We start from the raw sequence: 25,774 nt of genomic DNA, 5'->3' as shown, positions 1-25,774 counted from the left end.
CAAGAAGTTGTGTGAGAAGTCAGAATGTGATTAAATACAGAACTGTGCCTGGATCTCCCATGCTAAGAAAGCACAGAATAGAATGTTCAAGTTCCCAATATGACTCAAAATATAGTTTATTCAAAGAACAAGATTCATGAACAGAAAAATTATGTTTACAAGAAAATCCAACAATAAAGAAATATCTGACTACTTTTAAAATGAATTTATCATCAAGTTTCATAGCTTTGGTTAAGGTTCCAAATAATTACATATCCATATCATACAGAGCTATTAACTATAGTTTAATATGTCTATAATAATCAGATGTACCTGCAGAATCTTTCATGGTAATGCTTATATATTTAATAATTTCTTCACAGATTCCTTATACTGAGACATGTTACTTTCTGTTTCACCTTCATTTTTAAGTGCAGTTACAGAGTTTCTGTAATTCTTAACTACTTCAGATGCAAGCAGCTCCTCCTTAGCTACATTACTAACATTCTCTGTGGCTTTTATTCGAAGTAGTGTATCCAGGGCATTTTTCTGAGAGCAGCTATTTTCCCAGATATACTCCTCCATGTCTTCTTCAGTCTTCTCACCCTCCCACATCTCTGTTTTCTGAAAGAAAATACACCTTATTTTAAAGGCTACTGAAAACTGAAACAAAGCTATAGTAATTTGTAGAAACATTTCCCTCTCATTCCAATTCACTTATAAAAAACAACACACAACCTTCTATTCTGGAAGACATTTGTCCTCTGAAGTATAAGTCTTGTAACTCCAGCCTCAGAGTTCAAAGAGATGCCCATACACCATACGTTTTCTGTGCACAGTGAGTTTCTTCCCTCCCACTTACCAAGTTATTTATATAGCTGACAGATATAACAAGACCAGTCCGAATGAGAAGAAAACTTTATGGATTATATATACATAATGAATAATAAAAAAGGTTCTAGAAGTAGTAAATTTAAGTCAATCTAAATTCTCAAGCTTTCTAAATAGTCACCTAGCTATTATTGTCCCTAGCATACGATTTTGGTATGTTTACATTGGCTATAATATGCCAACTGAAACAGTTCATACCAAGTAACCTATGATGAGAGAGAGCAATCCTTTAGCATTTGGGAAATGTTTAAATTGTGACTCATAAGGAAAAACACCAGCAATTAATCCATTTCCTCTTCCTGCAGAACACTGCTCCTCCAAAGAATCTCTATCCACAAGGTGCTTTTTTGTTTTTTTAAACCTAATTGGCATTGCAGGATTAGACAGGATCAGAAGTTGAGTACACAAGACATCATCCTAGTGCCTGTAAATACGTAGCTTAGGCAGTTGATACTTAGAGTAAATTTTGTATCTAAACATTTCCCTAATTTAGTGGGACCTCCTGCTATTTAAGGGATGTTTCAATGTCATAACGTGCTGTTTTAATTTCATTTTTATTGCACACTTGCAAATATGTATATGTAGATAGTTGGTATACTTACATATTTTAAAAATATACAAATAAGTATTGTGTATTATTAATGTAAACAATGCTGACATTATCTTTTTTTCCAAACTATGTAAGAATCACAAATTGATGTACTTTTTTTTTTGGTGGTCATGTTTTTCCTTACGTAGTTGTTGTATAAATCAAAAGCTTATCTCTCTAGAAGTAAGCTTAAAGAACTATTCTACTAAAGCATTCATAGCATTTTGTGTTTGGTTTGCTCTTTTTTTTTTTTTTTTTTTTTTTTTAATCCCTTGCCATAAAGGGTTCTTCAGTAAATTTTGAGCTCTGCTATGCTAGTAACAACTAACTCCCATTACTGACACATGACTGCAGAATTCAAATAAACTTGACAATCACAGGAGATTTTCTTTATTTAATGAACTATCCTGTCCATTAGTCAACAAGGCTTTTGCAGCTGAATCGTAATATTTAACAAAGTTTAATTAATGCCTGAGAATTGTTTTCTACCTATAACCCTGTGTGCTTGGGTCTGTCTATCTGAATTTAAAAATACTTCAATAAATGCTGCATCTGGTGAATGGAATCTCTTGTCTTTTAAAACAGAGTCCAAATGTTTAGTCAGAAACAGTAATTAACATTACTAAAAGGCTCATATGACTGACATTAAAACCTGGACACAATACAACACAGAAGTAAAAGAACTTCATTTTCTAGAGGGAAATAAAGGACATACTCTAGTCTAGTCTACTGCTTATTGCTAAAACAGTAGTAGAGCAAGTTAGTAAGTTATTCCTTGTATGTTTGAAAAATAACAGGAATCAAAATGGAGACTGACACATTCTTAAAGTTAAGAATGACATCCTATTTTACATATCCCTCATTTACCTGCACAATGGCATCCAAGACATTTTTTAAAGCAAAACTTCTCTCACAGGGATTGGGTTTCTCAAGAGTAAAGGAATATGGATATCACCCCTGGTCAGTCTCTGGACCATTTGCCAGAGTCAAGTTTGAAGTTCAAACAAAAGATCACTGTGAGGCTTTTAAAAGCCTTCAAGTTATAGAGGAGACAACAAGTACTAACCACAGTTATTACATTTATCTCTATTGCTCCACAAGTTACTTCTGGGATTTCAAAGATGCATGCTGATAAACAGATTAACAGTTTCCCTGACTCTTTTGAGCTACAGAACACACACAAACCCCCCCCCCCCCCCCCCCCCCACACACACACAAGAAAAAAATGACTACACTAAGTATTTCTTCCTTGGAATCTTTCCCAGCAGAATGGTGTATCAAAATGGATTTTAAAACAAAATCTGACTTCTGGGGGGATAAGGGAGCCAGGAAGTGATTTGATGGTAGGGGGGGATTTCAAAATCTGTTCCCCAGCCCTACTACAAGCAGCTTGTATCCACTACTGCAATGTTGGTGGCCATGCCTCAAAATGAAAAGTTATCCTGCTGTACACAGGTCCAGACATACATCACAAACAGGAAACTGAACAGAATCCAGATTTTTGCAAGCTGAATGTATTGAGTGAAACTTAAATACCTTTTCAACCAGATTTATTGCGAGAGGGGGAAAAAAGTGAAGTATATTTTCATTTGAAAAAGCACACGAGGTAGACCAGTACCCATGAACTCTGAATCGTGGAAATACTGCAAATGTTGTAGTCTCAGTCTAAGGTGTTATGAAGAAAAATAAGACAAAGAAAGAACCTTTGAAAAGGAGGTCTCCACTCTGACTTTTATTAGTTAGGTATTTTTGTTCCCTGCAAATTTAAAATGTTAGTAAAGAATGTAGTAAACAAGAATAAAACAATGAGAACTGGAATACAGGTGTGAAGGTGTGTAACATATTTCGAGAATCCACACTTTAGGAACTGGGTTAAAATTCATGAATAAATATTTCTTTATAAAATCAACTAAAAGCAATTGCTTCATTCTATCACACAGAACACAGTATCTCAGTAAATACTAACCAGCCTGGCTGATAATGCACTCAGCTGGTAACTTCAACTTTCTCTCATTATAACTTCCGATTAGAATTTGGGAGGGGGAGGGAAGGTGACCACAACAAAACAAACACCTTTTCATCTAAAAATCAAAGGAGTTAAACCTACTGCTAAACAAGATATACTTCCTAATGCAAATACATAAATATCGATGTCATAAACAGAGTAAGAATTTATTTCTATTTATATCTAAGCAAATCTGCTGTGCTACAGTTTAAGCACTGGAAAGATTTGTAAACCTCCCAAAATGAAGGCTTAATCTGATGTGCTGACACAGCATATATACTCCAGTTGTACTCCAGCCAATGAAACTGCTTTTTACATAAGAGTCATTACCTAAGAAGCATCAATACAAACTGAAACTTTATAGAAAAATAGGAAATCATTTTTGATCACTTCAGTATCCTTTTCACTGTGTCGTGGTTTTTCTGCCAGCTTATCCTTCCTAAACTTTGTCGCAGCCACATGGGGGTTTAGTATTATTACTTCTCTGGTGTTTCTTTTGGGGAAGACATTTCAACTGAAATTGTATTTGGCACACATATTTAAAAAAATAAATAAATAAAAACATGACGCATTCTAGTCAATTGACAGTTGACATGTTGGACAGTTTAAAAAATAATGCTGTTTAGCAAAGAACAAGTATTGCAGTGGGATTTTATTTGAAAGGAGGAGATTTCCTAAATTGAAAGTGACATTTCAAATTCTATATAGGCTGGATATAATATACTTCTTCCTTAGTACTGAATGGATATAACAAAACAAAACAAAAACCTCTGTGGTACAATAATCACAGATTTCAGATTTTCAGGTAAGAAATGCTAGGATGCTCCAAATTACTGGATACCTCTTAGCCAAAGAGGAGTTGCCAAAATAGATATGTATATTTTTAGAGATATTACAGCACTGAAGTGCAGTATTAAGTTGGCAATTTAAGAATAAATATCACTGTAAATTTGTAAATAGGGCAAGACATGTTTGTATGTGAAGAGATTGGACACAATTTTATTTATTTTTTATTTGCTTGGTGACACAGAATAGGTTAAAATACTTTGGTCGGAACTCACGAAAGTATTCTCTATAATGCAGCAATGGCACAAGGCAGAAAGGACCTCTAGAGCATGAAGGAAAATTTGGAGGAAGACTGTGAGTACTAAAGATTTCAGTAAGGGACAAGTGTAAAATAAAAAAAGGAGAATAAGCAGATAGGAAAGAGTAGAACAACAGAACTTTGCCTCAAAAAATAAAAGTGGATGTAAGAGATAGCTCCATACTTCATGAAATTCAATAGACTTCATCTCTGATTCTGCCACTAGCTTTGAGTCTCCAGTAGTCACCATAATCTAGACTACCTCTTCAAAAAACAGTAACAACTTTCCTGGGCTGAAAATAATGCAACAGACTTCTATAAAGTCAGAAATATTACGTAGACAATTTTTAATTCAACCACTGCAAGCTACAGCTTTGTTTCAACTTTGGCTTCATGATAAATGTTTGCTTCAGTGTTCATCCCCTGTGGTTCCAAGCAAAGTAGTTTAACTTTTTTCACTGCAATGCATATTTCCTGATAGTATATTTCTTTCATTTGATTTTAAATATTTTAGTTCAGATATTCAAAGAGAGTTTATTAAATTGAAAATCTATTATGCTACCTAACTTTATCTTTTCTGACAATAATGATAGACTCTTTGCAAGTTATTAGATTTTGATCATTGGTGAGTGCATAATAAGATATGATATACTTTTGAAAACAAAGTAAGTACCTTTATCTGTAAGTATCTTTTTAAGTATCACAACATTAGAGATCACCCTCACCTCAGCGTCAGGTTGTGTTATTTGTACTATATATAAGGTATGGTATTGAAGGAACACTATTGTACGAAGGACGTAATTATATCACACTTCGTTATTCTAAGAGACAGGAAATTTACACTAAGAAGTCTTCAGTGATACTAAACAGTGTCCAGAGCTCAGTATCCTTCTCTCTCAGGTACATGTACAGGTACAATCACTGGGTTACAGCCCTCCTTTTCTTGTCACACTACACATTTTACTTAAGAGGTACACTGGAGAATAGAAAATGAAAGGGCAACTTTTTACTAATTATCTTACCAGGTCTGTGTAATGCAGGATGATTCCTCCATGCTGCATCAACTTGTATTTGTATATGTTGAAAATCATGTGGAGCAGGACCTCGTTATATTGCTGCAACTTTCTGCAGTCTTGACTAATTGAAAACAACTCTGTTTTATTTCCTTTTCACTCTATCTTTTTCAGATCCCTTCCATTTATAAACTACTATTAATGTTTTTCCTTATTGGAAATTTAACTGTCTGCTCACTTGGCATTCCCTCCTACTTTAAACTCATAACACAATTTTACTTTTTATTAATAAAATATTAATCCCAGCTGAGTGCAAAGAAATCAGTTTATGCTATTTTCAACCACTGGAGGGCAGCAATCTACTACTCTTTAAAAACAACTGAATACCATTAAAATGCATTAAGTTTTTAAGAGCTGCTGTTACAGTATACAAGAAGTACCATCATGTAAAGCAGCAAAAATACAACTGTTTGAGCTGCTGGTTAACAATCTACCTAACATATCTCAACCTTTCATTTGGAGAATTCACTCCAGGCATAATCCTAGGAAGTAATTTTAAAAGGAATTTAAATTTTAAAAAGAAAAATCCAAAGGAATTTTAAAGGAATTTTAAAGAATCCCATGGAGTTTTTTTTAAAGGACTTTAAAATTTAAAAAGGAAAGTCCCAAACAAGTTTGATTCCTTGCCAGATGGTGCAAGTCAGATATCTACTGAATAAGTTCTAAAAGCTAATAAAAACACAAACATTTTATTAACAGCCTGAAAGTCATTAAACATGAAGATCTCAAAGCATTAAAACATTTTTAGATCAAAAGTATTTTTAAAATAGTGAATTTGCTTTTCAAATCTGAATGTTTTAAAGGTAACTGGACTCACGTGTCTGACATCTACCTGCATTTACCAAAATCAAGCTGCCAAATGCATCAGCCTGGAATCTGATGGCATATTTCTTGCTACTTCAGCACCTTTTTAGGTAACGGATTCCAAAGAAATTGAGCTCTTTATTAGATTTAGACAACCTCATTAGCCAACCTGTAATATGAATGGTTGAACCAAGAATGCAGTAGGACTTGCAGATGCAAGTACTGCTCCCCCTGTTCAGATCCCTCTCAAAAATCAGCACGCTGTCTTACTGTGGTGGTTTTACCCTGATGGGCAGCTGAACACCACAACTGCTCTCTCGCTCCCCTTCCTCAAAGGGAAAGGGGGAGAAAATATGAAGGGAACAGCTCAAGGGGTGAGATTAGGACTGGGACATCCTTCAACAATTATCATCACGGGCAAAACAGACTCAGCATAGGGAGATTAATATAATTTATTGCCTAACACTAAAAAGCTAGAACAGTGAGAAACTAAAAACAAACACCTTCCCTCTCTAAAAATACTCACCCTCTTCTACGTCCTCTCCCTGAGCAGTGCAAGGGAATGGGGACTGCAGTCAGTCCCTAATGCTGTATCTCAACTGCTACTTTCCACGGGATGCCGACCTTCCCAACGTGAGCCTGCAGGGACTTCCCATAGGCTACAGCTCTTCAAGAGCCGCTCCCACATGGCTCCGTACCACGAAGTCCATCCCCCAGGAGCAAACTGCTCCAGCATGGCCCCCCACGGGTGGGCAACAGCTCCCCCCAGACTCCCTGCTCCTGCATGGACTCCTTTCCATGGGCTGCAGCTCCGGCCCAGGGCCTGCTCCTGTGGGGGCTCTCAATGGGCCGCAGCCTCCTCCAGGCCACATCCACCTGCTCCACCAGGGGCTCCTCCATGGGCTGCAGCATGGAGATCTGTTCCATGTGGGACCCATGGGCTGCAGGGGGACAGCCTGCTCCACCAGGGGCCTCTGCACAGGCTGCAGGGAAACTGCTGCTGCGTGCCTGGAGCACCTCCTGCTGCACTGACTTTGGGGGCTGAAGGGCTGGTTCTCACTCCTCTCTCCCAGCTACTCTTTTGCAGCAGTTTTTCCCCCTTTCTTAAGTCTGCTCTCATGGAGGTGCAACCAACATCACTTATTGGCTTGGCTGGGTTCCTTTTGGAGCTGTGTGGAACTGGCTCTTACCTAACTTGAAGCAGGTTCTAGACTTCTCACGAAGGCCTCCCCTGCAGCCCTCCTGCTACCAAAACCTTCCCACATAAACCCAGAATAGTTACCAAGCAACACCTATCAATCCACCAGTGTGCTGCCAGTATTTTGAACAACTTCCAATAGCTTTTCTACATTACCATGCATTTCATTTGAAACCATGATAATAAACATAGGTCATGGACCAGACAATTAATCCACTTTTTTCCTCCTCTCATCCTTCACTTCCTCTATTAAAATAAGCAAGCAAGCAATCCTGCCTGCCAGAAAGTAACAAGGACTGCCAGAAAAAAGCAAGATACCCCTTGCCAATAGTAAGGGCTACACTATTAATTATATGAATGTCTACTAAATAATGAAAAAATCATCACATTTCCTGCTTCCAAATAAAGGGTTTCTAGTTGTCTAAATACAGATTAAATGCCAATTGGTAACACTGCATTATGTTTTCATAAAGTCATAACACAACCCTGAAAAGTCCTGAATACCCTCAGCTTTAGCAAGATTTTGCTGAAGTCCATTGCTTATGCTTACATGTGAAAACAAGAGACAGGAAAGAGAGGACAGTTTCAAATGCAATACTCTTTAAAAACTACTAATCACTAGGGTTTATAGCCCAAAGGCTACCCAGTAGTATCCCACTTTCCCTAAAAGTAATCATACAGCCTTAGCTACCTTCTCTATTCCCAGGCCATGAATGGACTTTTTTTTGCACTCCTGTCACCTTTGTCAGCTTCTTTATCTTAACACTTACCAGCAGTCTTTCTACTCGTTTCCCCTCTCTTCTCTCTCAGTGTTAACTCTGCTTTTTCCTCTAAAACTTACCCCCACACAAAATCCAGTAAAGTTTTCCTTCATTTTAGTTCCTTCTCTATGCATTCAAAAAAGGGAGCTCTCAAACTTGTAAAATATGCCTGAATTTTCCTGCAAGATCCTCTCCACCTGACAATATCCTCCAGCATATGGGATGGCCTACACAACACCAGGCCTGCTGATGCCTGACAGGTTACACATTTTTTCCAGTGGGGGAAAAGGACTTTTGCACAGGGATTATAAGGGCTGATCAACAAAGCTTTATATTTGGAGGAAAAGAATAAAACCGGGCCCACTGCTGCTAAGGTATGGGACAGCACGCCAAAACTTGAGCAACTGTGTACTACTGAGATCCTTCAGTCTGCTCATGAAGGTGCTGGGTACAACAAAGCACATTTGAAATATTTCTACACCAACGCACATGGCATGAAGAACAAGTAAGATGAGCTAAAAACCTTGGTTCAGTCACAGATAACTTCTTGGTACATGAACTAAGAGAGACAACTAGGAAACGTATACTCTTGCATCTATTGCTTGTGAACAGCGGTCTCACGGGTGAAGTGGTGATTGCTGACCATCTTGGCCATAGCAACCACAAAGTAGCTGAATTTAAAACCTTCAATGATAGGAGGCAAACTGCTACAAGAACTTCAACTCTGGATTTGGGGAGAACAGACTTCACAGTACTAGTTAGTAAAGGTCCCCTGGGAAAGGGCTTTGGAAGACACTGGGGTCTATCAATGCAGGACAATTTTTAAGCATCACTTCTCCAGAGCACAGAATAGGCAATTCCAAAATGTCAGAAGTCAGGCAAGCCAGCAGAAGTTCTGGAACTTAAGTTGAAAAAAAGAAAGTACATGGCCACTGGAAACAAGATTGGGCAACTTGGGAGGACTACAGAAATGCTTCTCACCATTGCAGGGAGAAAAATCCATGCAAAACAGTTCAATTACAGTTGAAGCTCACCAGTACTGTAGGGAGCAATAAAAGTTTTTTTTTTTTTTTTTTTTTTTTTTTTAAAAAAAAAAAAGGTATGTTAACAGCAGAAGGAGGACCAGAAAAAACATTGGTCCATTTCTTTATGAGGACTGTCACGATACAGGAACACAGACTAAAACAGAGATACTTAAAGCTCTCTTTGCCTCCGTCTTCAACACCAATGATGGTGATGAAGTTTCCTTTTACAACATGGTCACCCACATAGTTGACCAAGGGAAACCAAGTGATGTAATCTTTTTGAACTTCTGTAATGCCTTCAATACTGCTTCTCATAATATCCTTCCGGACAAAATGTCCAGCATACAGATAAACACATACTACAATGGGTGAACAGTTAGCTGATGTATCAGGCTTAAAAGGTTACAGTACATGGGGTTACACCAGGCTGATGGCAAATCACTACATGGGTTTCCCAGAGCTCCATTTTATGGGCAATTCTCTTTGATGTTTTCATAAAAGACTTGGATGCTGGACTTGAAGGTATAGTATTCTAACTAAGTTTGCAGATGACAGCAAAATTGAGAAGAGCTGTTGACTTCATCAAGGGTGGAGACGTCTTGCAGAGACATCTTGACAAATCAGAGAGCTGGGCAAGCACAAACAATATAAAGTTTAACAAGAGCAAGTGCTGTATTCTGAACTTGGGACAGGGGAACCATGGCTATATGTACTGACTTGGAGAGGGTGGAAAGGGATCTGGAAGTTTTGGCTGACAGCAGATTGAACATGAGTCAGTGTGCCCTGGCAGCCAAGAGGGACAAACATATCCTGGGGTGCATCAAGCACAACATTGCTTGCCAGTTGAGGGAAGTGAACGCCCCTTTCTACTCTGTACTGGTGCAGCCTCACTTTGAGTACAATGTGCAGTTTTGGGCACCACAATATAAGACGTAACTATTGGACTGTGTCTAGAGATGGGCTACAAAGATGGTGAAGGGTGTAGAGGGCAAGACATATGAGGAACAGCTGAAGTCACCTGGATTGTTCAGGCCAGAGAAGGAAAGCCTCATCACAGCCTACAGCTTCCTCATGAGGGGGGATGGAGGGGTAGGCGCTGATCTCTTCTTGCTGGTGATCAGCAACAGAACCCAAGGGAACAGCATAGAGCTGTGTCAAAGGCTCAGGTTGGATGAAAGAGGTTCTTCACCAAGACGGTGGTCAGGCACTGGAACAGGCTCCCCAAAGGAGTGGTAACAGCACCTAACTGTGACTGTTACTGTAGTAACAGTGCTGGAGTTCAAGAAACATTTGGACAATGCTCTCAAACACTGTCAGATTTTTTTAGGTGGTCCTGTGTAAAGCCAAGAGTTGGACTTGATTATGCACATAAGCCCCTTAAAATACAGGATATTCCATGATTCTGTGGTATCTTCAGAGCCTTTCACTATTTGGCTACTGTTTTCTTGCATCATCCATTAACTGCTAACAAGTTAGAGGAGAAAAATGCTTATTTCAGTGCACTAACCAATCTTCATGCTTCCTTCACTTTGGCTGTGGTACTTCTCAGAAACCAGCTAGCCAAATTTGTTTTGGATAACCTTTTATTCATTTATTTAAATGCAAACAAGCTCCCTTCTCCAAATCCCAAAGCAAGAAAAAAAATAAACCACTATTTTTAACCATATTCTTAACCATGCTCTGAGGATGAGCAGTACACATTGTTGATAATTTTCCCTCTTTCCTTTCTGTCTCAGACTTAGTGCATATTTCAGCTGTAAACACACTACAACTAGGATTCTTCCAAAATAATTCCATCCAAACTCTACCTGCTCTACAAACAGAATTGCTGAGATGTGGATGCCCTTGATTTTAATTGAAGCTAAGAGTGGAAGACCATACTAGAAAAGTTGTACTACAAAGGATACTGTTGAGACACAATGGTGAATTCTGCCTTCTAAGCACATATATGCAAAGACAGACAAACCAGAGCTAAACTCTTCATACTCATTACTTTAAGAGCAACTTCCTGCTGGAAACGCCTCTCTCTACAAAACAGAGCGGTATATAGCATGTAGTTCACTACATACCCAACAAACCCACAGACATTCTTTTAAAAATAGGTTTCAGATTCCTAAACCGGTGCTCTGGTTTTGGTGCTCTATTTTATAACCATAATAAAAGAATCAGTGGCAATTCAAAGGTAATTACACTTGAAAATCCAACTTCCTGATGTGTATCAGCAGATGATTTTTCTTTTTAATATATTTACATGATTGCTGGTTCACAGAATCCAGAGACCACTATAAATTATAGAGTTATGCCATGTTTTAGAGATAGCAGGCAAAATTTTCAGGATTAACAGCACAATTTACATGCCATCAGCATTGCTTTCACTCAGCAAGAATGGAACACTCCTTTCATCTTTTTATTTAATTCCATAAAGCACATGCATGAAAACCACAGTGTGGCACTCTGCTGGGAAAGTCAGTCTTGCAATTAGTTCTGTAAATGGGATTGATGTTACTGTCTACGTGGAAAGCTAATTCTCCCCAGCCCCCAGTATTTAAAGTTCACACAGATTAAAACAAACCACAGATTGTTTGCATATGGTTTACAAAATGCATCCAAACTATCTTTCAGCAAATTATTAAAAGGGATTACCAGTGATCATGGAAAAACAAAACAAAACAAAACAAAACATGTCACAGCAGATCATCAATTTTTCATGGAAATCAAAGACAATTACAACTGATTGATGAGCTCGTCAAATATTAACATGCAAGCTGAAAGGTAATAAAAGGGAAAGAGACTTGTGTGTATTCAATACATACTGAACACTACCAAAGCAATATCATATAGCCCTGTCTTCTATCACTAAGTAATGCTAGAGCAAAGGACAGATGTGGTGGCTGCCTGGAATTAATAAAGAGAGTGGTGTCTAGCTTTCTTGCCATTGTTAAATACTGGAAACCGATCTCTCTCTAATTTAAGATTTGTAATGCAATGTAATGCTGTTCAGAAAAAAGACATCCGTGCGTACAAAGCACTTGAAATAAGGCAAACAAATTTTTTAAGATGTTAGCATAAGTTGAGTTACATTTGATGTACTCTACCATTCCAAACATGGTCAAGGAAACTTCTAATGAGCAGAAGATACAGCTCAACCTCCTTATTTCCAGTCATCACTGTAATGATCAAAATCAAGAACAGTAATTCCTCAAAATATTAAATACCTACATTTAATTCAAATACTAACAACTGAAAATAGTAAGTTTGAATTTTCTTAACTAATCAGCTACAACTTAAAGAGTGCATCATAACAGAGAAATCTAAAAAAATCACTGTAAAAGAGCTAAGGTCTGAAGATGTTTTACTATTTTGAGAGGACTACCTAAGAAATGTAATCCTAAGAAATGTAATGAAATATCAATAAATTGGAATAGTGTCTTTAATACCTCTATGTTAGTTATTTCACTTATATAACAATTTAACAAGATGAACTACTTGAAAAAAATCCAAATACATCCTATACTGAGTGATTACAGAAGAGTTTACAATGTATTCATTTATTTAGGAATAAATATTTTAGTAAAGAGATGCAATAACTTTATATATATTCAGGACACTAACCATGACACAACGAAACCCTAAAACTAACAGATCAGCATGGCATCCCTTTTCTGAGCAAAAACAAAGATCCGAAAAGGAGTCTCAGTCCTCACTCCTTCCGGCTTGAGAAAAAATTTGAGAGAGTACTTAAGATGCAGAACGCTTCCAAATTGCAGCTACAGTTTACTACAGACCAGGAAAATTCCAAGAAAAGATAGACTGTACAATACATAGAAGATTTTGGAATTGGACAAGATCTAGACACTACATTGTATTTCAGTTTTTATAACTTCCATGTTGAAAATAAGCCCTTCTGCTTCTTTAAATAGACTTGTTTATCTTTAAAGCTGGTCATTTTATCAAACGCATAGGCAAGAAGTGACAATCACAGAGTACACCATTTCTCTGGAATCACCTGATTTCTATTTGAATACCATGCATAGGTAGCCCAGCATGTTGCCAAACTAAAAGAATCCTAAGAATGAGGGTGTTTTCTGCTACACTTTGAGTCAGTTTTAGGCTCATTGTTAGAAAGGAAGTACTAAGGTCAGAAATTAACTAACTTCAGAAAAGAAGTAAACTATGAAGAAATAAGTCACAAGGTTTATTTTTTCCAGTGTATTATTTCACTGTCCAGGTAAGACACTAAAGAAAACAAAAACAATTTCAATCTGCTTAGCTACTGGGAACCAACATCTTCTAGACCATAAAGATTTTAACATACAGTATCTAATCTTGACTGTATTTTGTTCATGTGTGTCTGCTTTGTTTTCTTCCTCAATAGTAACATTTTTCTAGTTACTAAAGCTAGAACACATCCAGTAATTCCCAGATACTTCAAGATGCTTCCTCATATGCTTTTGCTTCAAGGTCTTTCTTTTTTGTTGAGTCCAATAAAAACTGTACTACAAACATGTTTACAGATCCTTCCTCTAACTACCATGCCTCTCTATACCGGTTTCTTTTTCAGCCTGATTTACATACATACTTTCACACACATCAACGCTCTTCTCCTAGTGAATCCATTCCAGCAAACAGACAACATTATGACAAATGTGATATTCAGTTGCTTGTGAAACTTAATTTGCATCAGCTTGCTTTGCTAGTTCAGATAAATTCAAAGCTTATGCCTTCCAAGGAAAGTTTACTTCCAAAAATGTTAAACTTTCTGATATAGCATTCTATGTATTAGAACATATACATACATACAACAGAACATACAACATATACAAGAAACAACATAGCATTGGTAAAGTTAGAGAAATGAAGTCTAAGATGACTGTTGAATATTCAAACATCTCCACTGAATTTGAAGAAAGGTGGTAGGTAAGAGGAAGAGTCTGGCATAATTTGTCCTAAGTTGTGCGCAGTCACAGAACTTTTCACAAGTTTCAATTAATGTTTATTTTATGAAGATGTGAGGAAGGTAGGAGAAAGGGATGAAGGGACTGAGAGCAACAACATGTGGGAGATTTTTCCCAACTGCTTACCCAAGATTCATGGTACAAAACTGTGAGGAGGTGTATTCCATAATCATAGTTCTGTCTTCTTAGTGGGCACCTGAAAAAAATATATAAACAAAGCTAGCATTTCTGAAACCAAATCACTTTTGAACAAAATACTAGATCTACCAAATTTTCTGATCTGTAACCTAGGAAATACATGTATTACAGGAATGTGTGTTTCATTCACATACATTTCTGAATTACACATAACCAAGAATAACATCACAATAGAAGCATGACTATTAAGGACATGGAAGAATGAGCATCTGCAAGTCTGAAGGAAAACGTACAAAAAAGAACTTACAGATCTTCAGGAACCATTAAAAACCACATTAACCTATCTTGGATTCCACTTTGCCCTCTACCAGAGATAGCCAAAGTTGAACACAACATACATCAGTATGTACAGCCTAAAAATCTCAATTTTTCTGCCAGACCCGAAGGGAGGAAGACAGTGAAAAAATCCATTAGATATAGTTCAGATCAGAAGATCTAGTCAATTAACTCAAGAAGAAGAGTTTAAGTCCATGCATGTAGCTGTATGTCAAAACAAAATCACAAGTAAAAATGTGTTGGGATAAGATACAGCACTACAGGAACACGGTATTTCTTAAAATTAGTCATCATAATCAACTGCTGAGACTTTGATGACATTAATCTCTTCCTTACGTTGATCTCCAATAAGCTCTGGTCTTTTTTCCCCTCACACACACTTCTTCCAGCAGGCTGTTTTGTTTCACATCTTTTTGATAAGCAAGAGCTCCTCTCTCTCTTTTCTAGAGAGACTGATAGCAAGCACAGAAGAAAACCCTTGCATTCAGACTTAGGAGACTATTTGTCCTGCATGCAACATAATTTCCCAGGTATTGCTTACTAGCTCACCAAGGAATCAAATAGCAAGCAAAGTCAACAGAATTCAGTTCAATTCTAAACAGAAGAGACCTACACCAGTAATCCCAAATGATTTTATAGCTGTATAATGAGTTTAATTAGACAAAAATTGGCACTGCTACTCAGAGAACCGTTATTGGCATTGCTACTACTAAGAGGAGCATTCCTACTTCCCTTTCTCCTCCCTGCTTTCCCTCTGGTCAGTTCCAGAAGCCCTGCAGTGAACTAGATCAAGGACAGAAACTGATTAAAAAATTCCTTTTGTTTTTCCATCTTTACACCTTCAGGAGAAATCCTTTCAGTAGCAGTACTGACTTACAATGGATTAGACTGTCTATGGTAATATATATCTTATAATATTAATATTACTATAATCTTATAATATGTGTATTATAATATTAAGTATATATTAGGTTTCACATTATGTAATCTGTCCATTAAATTTTTAACACATGAATAGGAGTATTGGTACATCTAAATATATATTTTAGCCTGGGAAAAGACAAAAAAAACACAAAGACGCAAGTTGCAAAGACATTAAAATTAACTGATATACCCAGAAGAGATACTATGCTTTCTTTACTGCAGCCATTACTAATGGCATTTTTTTCCTTTCTGCAACCATACCTGTCTGTTGTAATAGTGAGTATATCTGTATCCTTGCAGTACCGCTCTTCTACAAGTTTAATAAGCTTCTTCTTTGCATGGTCATCCAAATTCAGGTTAGATAGTTTAACCTTAGAATACAAGAGAAAATACTTTTAATTATTTGGAGAAATTCAATCTCTTCACCCTGAAAAATATTTTGAGATATGGTTAGGCATATCTTTTATCAGGAATTAAAAATATAGCTATTAAATATGCACTTACAGAATTTCTTACAATTATATCACTAGTCAAAAGCTTTTCAACACAAGGCATGTATAAATCTGAATATTCAATTAATACATTTCTTCTCAGAGAAGCTGAGATGGAATATTTCTACTTAAACTTCTTTCATAAGAAAAAAGCTGTCAGTTTCATTTGTAGCTTCATACAGAAGCTGTGTTTAAGCTGAGACACTCAAGACTGAGTCTTTGCCTGAGCCACAATGCAGCTATGCCTGCGCCTGGCCATGGCCTTCACTGATCCAGATCCTGACCAACATCTTTAACTCACTGGCCTGACCTCACTCGTACTGCATCTCTATGGATTTAATTAAACTGTTGACTGACTCTGGGTATTGTCACCACACTTAATCCCGGTCCCTTTTTGACCTCAAGCTTGCCTTATCACAACAGACTTGTCAGGTGCTTACTGGACCATCAAATGGACAAGGTGACTGTTACCAGGCCAGTTCTACTACCTTGCCCATGTAGTAACTGCACCCTTTTGGGGAGGTCACTTCCCTGCTTGCTTTGCTGCTTCTGTATCGCCTTCGCTTTCAGAACAGCCTGCCCTCACTGCTGTCTGGCAATGCTCACACAAATTGCTGAGTTTTTGAGAAATACTTTAACGTTGTCTAATATTCACGTAAAGAAATAATGCTCCGATGGGTTTCAGACACAGCTCTGTGGCAAACATACAACATTACGATCATGACTTCTGAACTTAATAGGATGTTTCAGCACACTGAAAAACACCAACCCAGATCTCCAGCATTAGTTTGCTTTATCTGACAAAACAATTTCATTCACCAAATCAGAAAAAAAAAAAAAGAAAATCACAAACAGGCTGAGGGTGACATATTTCTAATTCATATTTAAAAACAAAGAAATCTAGAGATGCTCTAATTATGTCATAACTCAGCACAAAAGCAAAAATTCAATTTAGACCACCTTTGAAATAATTATTAGTGTTTAAAAAAAAAGCAATGCAAAGAAGCCTATTGAGGCTCTTCTTCCTTATCATCAGCAGCAGCTTAGGAAAAACTGCAAATAATCAATTTTCACAAGTCAATTCCAGCTGATACTGAAACAAGAAATACTAGCTTGCTTTACCTGGGTTAGTACTAAACATGACTAAAGTATAGAGTTAGGGCCATCCCTCATCAAAAAACAAGAAAAAAATCCACAATGTACGTACACACATTTCACAAATTCAATTTTTTCACAACACTGCTTCCTAGATTTTTAAAGTTATTCTTCCCTGATATTATTATCATGGGTTTAGCTGTACCAAAAATGTATAAAAGAACACTATTCGTTAATACAGATATGCATCTACAAATATGACGGTTAGAACAAGTAAACACACCATTTACAACTACTTAAAGTAGTAATACACAAAAAGAGGTGGTCTTGGTTTAAAAGTATCTACATGACCCCACCAAGTTTAAGTAAATCCTGACAGAAATGCATAATGTCTTCACTAAGTAAGTATTTTAATGAGGGCTCGCTGAAGTGAAAAAACAACCAGATAAACAGGTAGCAGAAAAGATTTTCCAGTTCCGCAGGGCAAGTATAAAGCAGAATTAGAAAACACACTCTCCTTTTCCCTTTGGATCTTAACCTTCTGTTCCTAACACTACCGTCTCTTCCCCCACATTTTGCCATTTCAAGTTAGGAATTAAATATTTAGTATGGTTTTGGACAAACTACTGATTCCAGATTTGTCTCCATCATATTCTAGCAAATTAATATTAAGCATCATAAGTCACAATAGACTGAATCAACAGTATCATGAAAGACTAAATACTTGTTTAGACAATGGTTACTTGAGATTCCCATAACTACAGCACCAGTCAACTACTGGTGCTGTAGTCAATGGAACAACTTCTGATATAATAATTCTCTGAGTACATGCAGTGTAACAGCCATGGACAATGATGAAAAGTCAAAGCCAAAACCAAGGTCCTCAGACCTCAGGTATAATTTGACTGAGATTTCTCACCAAAAGAAAAAAAGATCTCTTCAGAAAAAGTTGGTGATATTTTCAGTGAAGCATGCAGCCCCACACTAAGTGATAACTTACAAGCGTCTACATACGGAAAAGCCGATTTTTCAGAATGTATGCTATTTTGCCTATATCAGAGCTCAATCTTCATTTATAAATACATATCCATATCACTAAAACCTCAATTTTAACGTGCTGCAATATGAAATTCACCACTACTTTTTCTGGACATTCAAGGAACTATTTCCCATACTCCCTTACAAAGTATCATACTTGTAAATGTTTTTGAAAAGAAAGCCAAGCATTTGGCTTTTTAAAACAAAGGTTGGTGTTTACCAGAGTACTACTTACTCTTAGAGTCACCACTCTTGCTTTGGGATTACGAATAGATGTCCCTGCAGAAACATAATCCACTGTCTCAATTTCAACAGGAAAATGCTGTTCACATTTCTCATCGCTGTTCAAAGCACTTGGCCATTCAGTGCAGAAATCTGTAAAATAAAAGGAAAACAAGTAACATATTTTTTTCCCCCTCAAACTTATTGTAATATATGTTTTAGAAGTAGTTTTTAAATGAAACCATACTCATTCAGATAATGACAGGGTCTCTGCTAGACTTGCTCCAGTATCTCAAAAGTCTTATTTGTACTGGGTTTCTCAGAACCGGACACAGCACTCCAACTGTAGTCTCATGTTCCAAATGAAGTGGGGGGAACAAAAATCCTAAATGTGCTGGTTATTCTCTTGTTAGTACAACCCAACATGCAGTTAGCCTTCATTGCTTCAACATTTCATGCTCAACTTTCAAAAGCTTGCTGGGCCCCACACGTCCTTTTCTGCTAAGCTGTTTTCTAGTCATATGCTCCCCTGCAGCCTGTACAGCTACATGAGTTATTCCATCCCAGACCCAAGACTTTATAGTTGTCTTTGCTTAACTTCATGAGGGTCTCACCAGCAGATTTTTTTCTGCATGTTGACATCTCTCTGAATGGCAGCTGTGTCACCTGTTTTGCCCATTACCCCCTCTCTACCCCCAGTTTGTAATTATCTGAAATCTTGCTGAAGTAGTGCTGTCATCATCCAGCTTTTTGTAATGCACATTTTCCACATACTTGGAAGCACGTCGCTTACAGTAGAGTTTCCTTCATAACCTTCCAAAGACTGCAGTAAGGCTGACTGACCTGCAGTTAGTTGCCTGCATCTTCCCTCTTGTCCTGTTTCCTTTGTCAAGGAAAAATATCCTCTTCCTCCTTGGCTATCTGTACTTGCTTCCACTTTCTGTGTTTTTCATTTTTGCACCTTAGGTCACTCAGGAGTTCCCTGCTCACCCATACTGTCCTTCTAACATACTTGCTCAAAGTCCTGCTGACTAGAATGGACCATTCTTGTGCTTTAACAAGACTGTCCTTGAACATCCACCAGCTCTCCTTGTCCACTTTGCCCCGCCAGGACAGTCTCCCATAAGATCTGCCAAAACTACTGAGCAGGCAAAACCATTCTCCTGAAGCCCTGGCTGTAATTCCACTGTCTGTTTTGCACACATCTCTCAGGATTTTTAACTCCACAGTTCCATGACCACTATTACCAAGGCTGTCATGTATGCGACCATTCTTCCTTGTCTGTGAACGATGAATTCAGATCACCTCTCCTCATCAACTGGCAGATAATTTGCATCAATAAATTGATGTCAATATGCTACTTGCCTTCCTTACTTCTGTCAGAATCTTGAACCTCATCATTTTTCACAACCAAGGACTGCCAGCAGCTTTCACATCCCCAACCAGCTCTTCCTTATCTGCACATGCAACAGAACTTTCCCATGGTCAGTCTGACCAGGATTTGCATCAAAATATTATCTATAAATGTACCCCAGAAGTCTCCTTGGTTGTTTCTGTCCCATTCTGTTACACTTCCAGGACATGTTTAGATGGCTGCAGTTCCCCATGAATTAAGGCTTGTAACTGTGAGGGTTTTTTAATCTGTTTCAAGAAACGTTCATCCACTTCCTCCTCGTAATTAGCCAGTTTGGAAGATGCCCACCCATACATCCTTCTTGGCGTCCTCTGATACTGATTCTCAAAATCTCAGCCAGCTTGCCACCCATCTTCATAGCAAAGGTCTGCATCCAAACTGTACTTTTTGGCACAAGTCAGCTCACTCTTCACACTGCATCTCAGTCAAGCAAGCTTTCCCTCTGTTTCTGACTCCTCAGACTTCTAATTCCTTCCGTTTCCTATGCTGTGTACATCTGTATACAGGCAATTCAAGACATCTCTCTTATCACCTCCTCCATACACTAGCTTCCACATCTAGTTCTCTTAAATGGCTAGCTGGCAGAGGTGCTCTTGTTCTTCACTGAATCCTCTATCTCCCCTGCATACCTTGTTGTCACACAGTCTCTCTTTTATTAATGTCATTTTTTAAATGCATACCAGAATGACTGCCCATTAGCCGTGATTAAACCAGGCTTTAATCTTCTCAGAACTGAATCATATCCATCATTCATTTTCCTTAAGACTCTAAACTATGAATTCTTCACTACAAGCACTTTACCTAATAGTCTCACTGGTATACTGGAAACCTCACAAGACTTACCTGCCCATCACCTGTATGACTTTAATGAAGCAAAACCAAAGTACAAGACTAACCAAAGCCTGATGAATAACCAGCTTCAGAGGTGGATCATATCTCACTTCCTACTCCGTCACACAATTACACTTTGAATTGTCTTAAAAGCACCAGACATTGTTTTAAACAATGCCCCTCCCCCCCCCCCCAAAAAAAAAAAAAAAAGATAAAGAAAACAACTAAAAACCAAATCCTCACCTTTGAGAGCTGCACAGTGTTTCTTAATTGCAGGAGGAGTAAGATGCAAAAAATTGGGAATCTAGAATAGACATACTAAAAGTTACCAAAATAACAGCATTTTGTTCATAAATAAAGGGGTATTACTGAAATCTGATTACACTTTCAACATTTGTTAATGTAATTCAATACATTAAATATAAAATTAAGGTAAGAAGGCTCTCCTCAAGTCTCATTTAGCATAAGACTTAAACCCAGTTATAAAAGTCATAGGCATGATAACCCCAGCCAAGTCTGCTGATTTGGCTCACTTGTATTTCTTTCTTAGGTTTGCTACTATCTAACTAGAATAATATTCTACTTTTTATAGAAAACATTACCCAATAAAATAGATGTAGATAGTTTAGATGTAGAGCTTAGTGATATGGTTTAGTGGAGGACTGGTTAGTGTTAGGTCAGAGGTTGGAAGAGACCTTCAAGATCACCTAGTCCAACCTAGACGATTCTGTGATTCTGTGAAAAATATTCCAAATCAAAGCAGTGCAGTCTTAATGAACAACAATTCTCAAAGTTAAAACATACCAGTTCAATGTGGCTTACCTTTATAAGCTCTAAGTTGCCTTCTTTTGGTGGAGGTACACCTCTCTTTACTGGGTAACCCATTCTAATCGGGAGAGGCACAGATGCAGCTTTAAATGCAGCTGCTGTTGGATAAACACTGCTCCAGTCCTGGTTGACAGCCATTCTCTCAGTTCTGGGAGGTGCATGCTAACAAACAAAATTATGGAAGTTGATAGGAGAGATGTGGTTTTGTGAGACAGCAGGAACACACACACACAAGAAGTTATTAAAATAATATTTTCAGGAAGTCCCATCACTAAGAATTTCAAAACACGCCTTAATATCAAACATTATTGTTCATTTCCAATGGAATTTTTAAAGGACAGCCTCTCAAGATTCAGGTGGCAGGCCTCCCTGTCTCAATATAAATAATAAAACTGCATTTATTTCAGAAATGCTTAGGAAGAAGATTTGGCCATTATCTTGTGCTGTGTTAAATTGAAGGAGGGTGGAATCAAACCAGTATTTCATAGTCGAGAGAGAAATTAGCTCTTTAAAGAAATAAAATAAAGCACCACCGTTTCTCTTCCCAAAGCCCCCCCTCCGTTTTTTTTTTTTTTAATCTAGAAGGGCATAGACATAGTATATCAGTCTAGAAACAGACATACTCATTCAGCTGGTCTGACTGCTTTACTGTATCATTACATCTACACTTGGAAGTTAACGGAACAAAAATTTACACCTGGTCCACTTTTACTACTTGCCTTTAAAATCATATCACATTACCACTTTTCAAATCCTGCAAATTCGTACTGAAAACAAAATTAAGATTTTTGGTTTTCTTTTAAATGCAGCTATATACTACTTTTAAGACCTTGATACATGTTAGTTTTTTTTGTTTGTTTGTTTTGTTTTTAAGAATGCAGACTGAAGACAGCTAGGAGATTAAAGAAGTTAGGCGTGCGTTCTGGAATTTCATCACATTGGATCATTTCACCTTGTTTTGAAGGTGTTCCTGTAGAAACTATTAAAGTTTACAGCTTAGACTAGTTTCTCAGACACCACTGAGTTAGCTGCAAATAGTGTCAGTTCTTACCGATCTTACAAACTGCGATGTCCTGCCTCTTCTCCTTATTGAAGCTGGAAGAAAAATTAAAAGGAATATTTTTCATTACAAACTATTATATGGTTTTCTGGAAAAAAAAAAAATATAATGTAATCAGCATGCTTTTTTTTTTTCCTTTTACCAAAACAATATCTATTAATACTCTTAAGTAATTCCAAATCTCTATATTGCTACAGACAAAAGAAACAAACAACAACAACACCTCCTGATAAACATTTTTCAAATCAGGACATGAGAAATAAGCCAGATGTCCTTAATAGTGCAGAGTAATCTTTCTGTGGAAATAAGAAGCTTTTCAAAGATTTTGTTTCCTTGCCTTTATATGGAAGAAGGAGAAGATCACATACTCAGATTGCTCACTTGTTTTGTAACTTAAGATAATAAAGGCTTTGAAGCCATTCAGATTGAGTTTATCCTAGAAACACATCAACAACAATTTCAAGTTTCAAGCTAACACATTGTACTGTTTTTCTTTTTGAATTTTATATGGGGAACATACTGATGAGTTTCTTTTCTGCCATTTTACATTGCTCATTGTGCATATTGAGCGAACACAGAGAAGAAGCAGCATACAGTAACACAAAGTTTACTCTCTTTTAGCAGGCCTGAACCATTAGACTCTCTCTCTCTTTTTTTTTTTTTTTTTTTTTTTTTAAATCAATGGCCATCAGTTGGATCTATGGGAAGGGATTCACAGAAATACAGAAGCCACCAAATCCCACTGGATTTTTGGTATAAACAGAAATCTTCACTTTCTTGTCTTCAAACACATGCACACAAAATAATGATTTGCAGTGCTTTTTTAAAATACTTAAAGCGTATTCTATAGTACCCATACAAATTAAATTTGTTTTCAGCTATTGGGGGTGGGGGTGTGGGGAGAGAGAGAGTAAATTTAATGTATTGTTGCTGTCCTGCATAGCTATCACATTACTATGCAGTGCTTATTTAGCAAAAATCACTGAATGGAGTTTATGAGTGGATGCTTTTGTTCTCATTGACTTGTTAATTTGTTTTACACCCCTAACCCTCATAAGTCTCAAGAAAAACTCCTGAATTTGACAGTTCTTTTGTCTTCCTTATCTGCATGTTTTATGGACCTAATTCTGTTCTTTCTCTTCTTGCTATACAGAAATCTAAAACAAAAAACACATACAGGTCTCTGCAACAGCTCAGCTGGAGTTCCTTTACCTCTTATTACCCCTTATCATTTTTTTGCGGTGCATTCGCCCACAGACACACTTCACTCGTACCGATCATATTCTGTTACAAAGATTTCCGACTTAGGCCATTTTTCACTCCTACAGCGCCCTGAGGCTCACCACCTGACAGCACCCAAAGGCCCTCTCGGTAGCCTGGCCTCCTGAGCCTGCACACAGCAGACGTCCACGCAGCCTCGAAGGCTGTACCTTGCTGGTACAACCCTGCCCAGCAGCGTGCCGCGCGTTTGGACCCATCTGGGCTCAGAACAAGCAAAACCGCCCAGCTTGGGCAAACACAGCAAAAGCACACGTCCCTCGGCAACCCATGGCACCGCCGCTCAGAACACACTCAGACAACGCACTGCAGCTCCGCTGTAACAAGAACACAACACCTCGCTTGCAAACGCGAGGCAGGCGCAGCCCGAGAGCCGCCCCCCACCCTCACCTTCCCGTTGCTGGCCTTCCCCCGTGCTGCCGGCGGGCACGGAGGAGTAAGCCGCCAGCCCGGCCGCCCGGCAGCAGCGGGCAAGCACGGCCCGCGGGCCCGGCCCTACCAGTGCCGCCGCCACCGCCATCTTAGGGAGCTCTGCGCCCGTAGAGCGCCCCCGTTCCTCCCAGCGGCACGGAGGCTGCCGCGGGCCAAGATAGCTGGAGAGCGTTCTGTGTGGGGTTTCCTGCCCATAAAGGGGAGGGGACGAAGGAGCAGGGAGGAAATGCTTGATAAAGCGCTGAAAAGAGTTTTTATCCCTTCTGGAGAAGGGGGAGGAGGGAGGGGGAAAGGGTAAGGAAAGCGAAGTGGAGTCACCCTCTGTAATCATCTCGGCTTCTCTGCTGGCATCTGCCGTCTTAGCGCCACCTCTGTCCTAGCACCAGCGGTTCTCTGGCCCAGGGGTGCTGGGCTGCATCTCGGCTCGCATTTCTTGCCGAAGGCAGTTTCTCCATTTCATAAGCAGCTATATATACCTTCTCAGCGCCTTCATATGATCTTTTCTGTGTCCTTGTGTGTCTTTGTGTCCAAAGCAGGGGAATCATAGAATCCTAGAATCACTAAGGTTGGAAATGACCTTCAAGATCATCTGGTCCAACCAACCCCCTACTACCAACATCACCCACTAAACCATGTCCCCAAGCACCATGTCCAACCTTTCCTTAAACACCCCCAGTTAAGGTGACTCCACCACCTCCCTAGGCAACCCGTTCCAATGCCTGAGTGCTCTCACTGAGAAGAAATGTCTCCTCATTTCTAACCTGAACCTTCCCTGGAGCAACTTGAGGCCATTCCCTCTAGTCCTATCACTAGTTAGTTATCTGTGAGAAGAGGCCAACCCCCAGCTCCCCACACCTTCCTTTCATGTAGTTGGAGAGGGCAATAAGGTCTCCCCTGAGCCTCCCCCAGACTAAACAACCCCAGTTCCCTCAGCTCCATGTCATAGGACTTGTGTTCCAGGCCCTTCACCAGAGAAGAGAGGTAACACAGGCACAAGCAGCTGCGGAGATACATGAAAATGGTATTAAAAAGCAGATGTCAGCAATGTGGGATGAGATAGGTCAGATGTAAATGCAGCTACCACCAGCACCACAAGCCTGTAAGCAGGATGGAGGCAACTAACAGCTTCAGCAATCTGTGAGGACAGGCTCCTTCAGCTACTCCTGTAATTGAAACCACTTTATTACTGTGTTGGAGCAGAATTTGAAATCATTTGCTTTTAGAGAGGATGAGTTTCTTCCCACTGGTGCAATCAGAAAGCGCCATGCACAACTTCCAAGTGTTTGGGACTGTAAAGGACACGTGCCCAGCCACAATAAACTA

General features: G+C 38.5%; 1 protein-coding gene across 1 annotated transcript; it reads right to left on the bottom strand.

Annotated features, from left to right (window-relative positions):
• Positions 1 to 98: 98 nt before the first annotated feature.
• On the bottom strand, positions 99 to 24,585 carry MRPS35 (mitochondrial ribosomal protein S35). Its single transcript, XM_084283084.1, has 8 exons — positions 24,410 to 24,585; positions 22,733 to 22,776; positions 21,676 to 21,843; positions 21,097 to 21,157; positions 18,622 to 18,761; positions 16,024 to 16,133; positions 14,491 to 14,560; positions 99 to 603 (listed from the first exon to the last, which is right to left on the bottom strand). Exons 1-8 carry the CDS (start codon positions 24,537 to 24,539, stop codon positions 337 to 339), a joined length of 990 nt encoding a protein of 329 aa, XP_084139210.1. The 5' UTR covers positions 24,540 to 24,585; the 3' UTR covers positions 99 to 336.
• Positions 24,586 to 25,774: the final 1,189 nt, after the last annotated feature.

The sequence above is a fragment of the Netta rufina genome (assembly GCF_964035555.1).
Source record: "Netta rufina genome assembly, chromosome: 1".
Taxonomy (NCBI): Eukaryota; Metazoa; Chordata; class Aves; order Anseriformes; family Anatidae; genus Netta; species Netta rufina.
The sequence above is the reverse complement of the archived record's forward strand: the minus strand, read 5'-3'. Positions and strand labels throughout refer to the sequence as shown.